This window comes from Papio anubis, chromosome 14 (genome assembly GCF_008728515.1).
Source record: "Papio anubis isolate 15944 chromosome 14, Panubis1.0, whole genome shotgun sequence".
NCBI lineage: Eukaryota > Metazoa > Chordata > Mammalia > Primates > Cercopithecidae > Papio > Papio anubis.
In genome coordinates, this window is record NC_044989.1 from 31124695 (window position 1) to 31131142 (window position 6448).

The 6448-nt window shown below is 42.3% G+C and overlaps 1 protein-coding gene across 1 annotated transcript; it reads right to left on the reverse strand.

Annotated features, from left to right (window-relative positions):
* Positions 1-831: 831 nt before the first annotated feature.
* LOC116270258 (non-histone chromosomal protein HMG-17) lies at positions 832-1307 on the reverse strand. The gene has a single exon (XM_031655044.1). The coding sequence runs from the start codon at positions 1199-1201 to the stop codon at positions 929-931; it is 273 nt and encodes a 90-aa protein (XP_031510904.1). The 5' UTR covers positions 1202-1307; the 3' UTR covers positions 832-928.
* Positions 1308-6448: the final 5141 nt, after the last annotated feature.

Below are 6448 nucleotides of genomic sequence, written 5' to 3' on the forward strand. Positions count from 1 at the left end.
ATTTCACATTTAGCATGTTGTTTAACAACTTTTCACAAGCTGACCCTGAAAGTGAAATGAAATGAAGTGAAATGAAAACAGTAGAATTTATCTGAAGATCCACAATCTAGAAATGGAACCAATGCTGTTTTGACAGGTGCCATCTCAGTGGCATCACTGGAAAGTCCAGATTGCCTGACACACTGGTAACCAATGACTACGGGTCAGGTCCCAACAGATGTCTGGGCTTAAGGGAGTTAAGTCTATGCTGAAAGATGGAAAGGGAGAAGAGAACATAAAAACAAATTTGTTTTTCCATACCACAAGGCTTTTGTGCCAAGGTGGCCATGTGTGTCAAAGTCAGGGACTCCCTCCTCCTGGGAACCAAGAGGAAGTCTCTCAAAACTAGAAGAGAAAGGTGTTTTCCCCACATCAATCCAGCTTTGGAGACATTCTATTAGTGACATATGCCCCTTCCCCCAAAAACAACAATGAAGTGTTCTGTGTGCTAACAACATAGCTTTTTTTTTTTTTTTTTTTTGAGACGGAGTCTTGCTCTGTCACCCAGGCTGGAGTGCAGTGGCCGGATCTCAGCTCACTGCAAGCTCCTCCTCTCGGGTTCACGCCATTCTCCTGCCTCAGTCTCCCGAGTAGCTGGGACTACAGGCACCCGCCACTTCGCCCGGCTAGTTTTTTTGTATTTTTTAGTAGAGACGGGGTTTCACCGTGTTAACCAGGATGGTCTCGATCTCCCGACCTCGTGATCCGCCCGTCTCGGCCTCCCAAAGTGCTGGGATTACAGGCTTGAGCCACCGCGCCCGGCCACAACATAGCTTTAAAAAAAAAAAAAAGTAAAACAAAATTCTGCATTTTTATAAAACTTGATAAAAAATAGTATTTCAAACTGTACAGTCACCAGAAGTACACAGTTATCAAAAATGCACACACTTCACTTGGCATCTCCAGCACCTTCAGCTTTCTGTGCCTGGTCTGTTTTGGCATCTCCGTTTTCTGCAGGGTTATTCCCCTCCTTGCCAGCATCAGCTTTTCCCTTTTTCCCTTTGGGTACCTTCTCTCCCTTCTTTGCAGGGGCCTTTTTAGGCTTGGGCTCTGGCTTTGGAGGAGCAGGTTTAGCAGACAACCTCGCGGATCTTCTCTGTGGTTCGTCCTTCACCTTGGCTTTATCTCCTTTAGCATCTCCTTCAGCCTTTCTCTTGGGCATGGTGGCGACAGCGGCGGGACGTAGGTGCTGGACGCGGGATGCCGCGCGCGCGGGCTTTGGTCGGTCCGGGGGTCGTTCTCGCCTCTTCTTCTTCACACTGCTCCGGGTACATTAATTTTGTATCCTGAAACTTTGCTGAATTCACTTATCAGTTCTAGGAGCTTTTTGGAGGGGTCTTTAGGATTTTCTAGGTATACAATCATATTATCAGCAAACAGCAACAGTTTGACTTCCTCCTTCCTGATTTGGATGCCTTTTATTTCTTTCTCTTGTCTGATTGCTCTGGCTAGGACTTCCAATACTATGTTCAATAGAAGTGGTGAGGGTGGGCATCCTTGTCATGTTCCAGTTCTCAGAGGGAATGCTTTCAACTTTTCCCCATTTAGTATTATGTTGGCTGTGGGTTTGTCATAGATGGCTTTTATTACATTAAGGTATGTCCCTTGTATGCCAATTTTGCTGAGAGTTTCAATCATAAAGCATTGCTGGATTTTGTTAAATGCTTTTTATGTGGCTATTGAGATAATCATGAGATTTTTGTTTTTAATTCTGTTTATGTGATGTATCACATTTATTGACTTACATATGTTAAAGCATCCCTGGTATGAAACCCACTTGATCATGGTGGATTATCTTTTTGATATGTTGTTGGATTCATTAGCTAATATTTTGTTAAGGATTTTTGCATCTATGTTCATCAGAAGTATTGGTCTGTAATTTTCTTTTCTTGTTATGTCCTTTCCTGGTTTTGGTATTAGGGTGATACTGGCTTCATAGAATGATTTAGGGAGGATTCCCTCTTTATCTTGTGGAATAGTGTCAATAGGATTGGTACCAATTCTTCTTTGAATCTCTGGTAGAATTCAACTGAGAATCAGTCTGGTCCTGGACTTTTTTGTTGGTAATTTTTTAAATTACATTTCAATCTTGTTGCTTTTTATTGATCTGCTCAGGATATCTAATTCTTACTGATGTAAGCTAGGAAGGTTGCATCTTCCCAGGAATTTATCCATTTCCTCTGGGTTTTCTAGTTTATGCATGTAAAGGTGTTCATAGTAGCCTGGAATGATCTCTCGTATTTCTGTGGTATCAGTTATAGTATCTCCCCTTTTGAGCTTATTTGCATTTTCTCTCTTCTTTTCTTGGTTAATCTTGTTAATGGTCTGTCAATTTTATTTATCTTTTCAAAGAATCAGCTTTTCTTTCCCATTTGTCTTTTGTATTGTTTTTTGTTTGTTTCAGTTTCATTCAGTTTTGCTCTGACCTTGGTTATTTCCTTTCTTCTTTTGGGTTTGGGTTTGGTTTGTTCTTGTTTCTCTAGTTCCTCGAGGTGTGATCTCAGATTGTCTATTCGTGCTCTTTCAGACTTTTTGAGGTAGGCATTTAGGGCTATGAACTTTTCTCTTAGCACTGCCTTTGCTGTATCCCAGAGGTTTTGATAAATTGTGTCACTATTATTGTTCAGTTTGAAGAATTTTAAAATTTCCATCTTGATTTCATTGTTGACCTAATGATCATTCAGGAGCAGGTTATTTAATTTCCATGTATTTGCATGGTTTTGAATGTTCCTTTAGAGTTGATTTCCAGTTTTATTCCACTGTGGTCTAAGAGAGTACTTGATATAATTTCTATTTTCTTAAATTTATTAAGACTTGTTTCGTGGCCTATCATACGGTCTATCTTGGAGAAAGTTCCATGAGCTGATGAATAGAATGTACTATCAGCGGTTGTTCAGTAGAATATTCTGTAAATGTCTGTTAAGTCCATTTGTTCCAGGGTATAGTTTAAATCCATTGTTTCCGTGTTGACTTTCTGTCTTGTTGACCTTTCTAGTGCTGTCAGTGGAGTATTGCAGTCCCTCACTATTATTATGTTGCTGTCTATCTCAACTCTTAGATCTAGTAGTAATTTCATAAATCTGAGTGCTCCAGTGTTAGGTGCATATACATCTAGGGTTGGGATATTTTCCTGTTGGACAAGGCCTTTTATCATTATATAATGTCCTTCTTTGTCTTTTTTAACTATTGTTCCTTTAAAGTTTGTTTTGCCTGATATAAGAATAGCTATTCCTGCTTACTTTTGGTGTCCATTTGCATAGGATGTCTTTTTCCATCCCTTTATCTTAAGTTTATGTGAGTCCATATGTGTTAGGTGAGTCTCCTGAAGGCAGCAGAGAGTTGGTTGGAATTCTTAACCATTCTGCAATTCTGTATCTTTTAAGTGGAGCATTTAGGCCATTTACATTCAGCATTAGAACTGAGATGCAAGGTACTATTCCATTCATCATGCTATTTGTTGCCTGTATACCTTGTTTTTTTAAATGGTTCCTTTTTTTTTTTTTTTTTTTTTTTTTGTATTTTGTTTTATAGGTCCTGTGTGATTTATGCTTTAAAGAGATTCTGTTTTGATGTGTTTCCAGGATTTGTTTCAAGATTTATAACTCCTTTTAACAGTTCTTGTAGTGCTGGCTTGGTAGTGGTGAATTCTCTCAGCATTTGTTTGTCTGAAAAAGATTGTATCTTTCCTTCATCTAGGAAGTTTAGTTTTGCTGGATACAAAATTCTTGACTGCTAATTGTTTTGTTTAAGGAGGCTGAAGACAGGGCCCCAATCCATTCTAGCTTGTAGGGTTTCTGGTGATAAATCTGCTGTTGATCTGACAGGTTTTCCTTTATAGGTTACCTGGTGCTTTTGCCTCACAGCTTTTAAGATTCTTTCCTTTGTCTTGACTTTAGATAACGTGATGACAATGTCCCTAGGTGATAATCTTGTTGTAATGAATTTCCCAGGTGTTATATGAGCTTCTTGTATTTGGATGTCTAGGTCTCTAGTAAGGCTAAATAAATTTTTCTCAATTATTTCCCCAAATATGTTTTCCAAACTTTTAGATTTCTCTTCTTTCTCAGGAATCTCAGTTATTCTTAAGTTTGGTTGCTTAACATAATCCCAAACTTCTTGGAGGGTTTGTTCATTTTTTCTTATGCATTTTCTTTGTCTGTGTTTGGGTTAATTTGAAAACGTTGTTCAAGCTCTGAAGTTCTTTCTTCTTGTTTGATTCCATTGCTGAGGCTTTCCAGGACATTTTGCATTTCACTAAGTGCATCCTTTATTTCCTGAAGTTGTGATTGTTTTTTATTTATGCTATTTATTTCACTGAAGATTTCTCCCCTCATTTCTTGCATCTTTTTTTTTTTTAATTTCCTTAAATTGGACTTCACCTTTCTCTGGTGCATTTTTGATTAGCTTAAGACTGACCTTCTAAATTCTCTTTCAGGTAAATCGGGGATTTCTTCTTGGTTTGGATCCATTGTTGGTGAGCTAGTGTGATTTTGGCAGGGGCAGGGGGTGGCTGTTAGAGAACCTTGTTTTGTCACATTACCAGAATTGATTTCTGGTTCCTTCTCATTTAGGTATGCTATGTCAGAGGGAAGATTTAGGGCTCAAGGCTGCTGTTCAGATTATTTTGTTCCACAGGGTGTTCCCTTGATGTAGTACTCTCCCCCTTTTCCTAGGGATGTGGCTTTCTGGGAGCCGAGCTGTAGCAATTGTTATCTCTCTTCTGGATCTAGCCACCCAGCAAGTCTACCAGGCTTCAGGCTGGTACTACAGGTTGTCTGCACTGAGTCCTGTGATGTGAACTGTCTTTGGGTCTCTCAGCTGTGGGTACCAGCACCTGCTCCGGTGGAGGTGGCAGGGGGGTGAATTGGACTCTGTGAGGGTCCATGGTTGTGGTTGTGTAATGCACTGTTTTTGTGCTGGTTGGCCTCCTGCCAGGAGGTGTTGCTTTCAAGAGAGCATCAGCTGTGGTAGTATAGGGAGGATCAGGTGGTGGGTGGGGGGCCCTTGAACACCCAAGAGTATATGCCCTTTGTCTTCAGCTACCAGGGTGGATAGGGCCATCAGGTGGGGGCAGGGCTCAGACTCTCCTTGGGTGGGACTTGCTGCAGCTGCTGTGGGGGTTGGGGTGTGATTCCAAGGTCATTAGAATTGTTTCAGGAGGATTATGGCTGCTTCTGCTGTGTCATGCAGGTCATCAAGGAAGTGGGAGAAATCCGGAAGTCACACTCCTCAACCAGCTTCCACACCACCCAAAAGGCGGGTCTCACTCCCACCGTGCCCCACCCAGCCCCATCAGCAGCGGGCGAACAGGGCTGAGAACTTGCCCCAGGCTGCAAGCCTCCCAGCTGCAAAAGCAAGTAGGGCTTCCGTGCTTCCCCACCTGTGGATTCTGCACAACAGATTCATGCCCTCCCCTGAGTTCTGGCCAGGAAACTTTGTGTTTGGTTGGAATTTTTACAAAGTTCAGCTGGAGAGTTCCTTCTCCCTGTGGTCTTTTCTTAGTTCCTCCCCTCCCCAAGAACCCCTGTAAGACAAGTCTGAAATAGCTTCCCAGGGGACTCAGAGAGCCCACAGGGCTTTTGCCGCTGCTTCTTCTACCACTGTATTTTGCTTGGCTCTCTAAATTGACTTAGCTCCAGGTAAGGTTAGAATCTTCTCCCATAATCTAGATCTTCAGGTTCCCCAGTGAGGGTACGTGTTTGGGGGCAGATGATCCCCCTTTCCCACCTCCACAGCTTGGGCACTCACAGTATTTGGGCTGTCTCCCGGGTTTTGCAGGGGCAATCCACTTCCTTCAGAGGATCTGTGGGTTCTCTTGGCTTTCCTGGTTTATTTCTACAGTAGTTCTGGAGTGGTTGGTTAACACTATGGTTTAAAACCCTACACTTTTGCCAAAACTCAAAGAAAACATGGGCAGCTCCCTCCATCTCCTCCTTTCCTAGGAGAGAATAAGGAAAGGCATGTGGCCCAAAAGCAAAAGGAAGAAAGAGGGCCAGAAGGAGAGAGGAGACCAGCATGTGCCCAGGATTAAAATCAGGCAAGTTCTCCACTTACAAGGGAAAGAATGACATTGTCAAATTACCTTTAGAGAAAGGGCAGAGACAGAAGGGAGTTTTTTGTTGTTGCTGTGTTTGTTTGTTTGTTTTTTGAGATGGAGTCTTGCTCTTTCTCCAGGCTCGAGTACAGTGGCACTATCTCAGCTCACTGCAACCTCCGCCTCCCAGGTTCAAGCAATTCTCCTGCCTCAGCCTCCCAAGTAGCTGGGATTACAGGCACGTGCCACCACGTCCAGTTAATTTTTGTGTTTTTAGTAGAAACGGGGTTTCACCATGTTGGCCAGGATGGTCTCAATCTCTTGACCTTGTGATCTGCCTGCCTCGGCCTCCCAAAGTGCTGGGATTACAGGCGT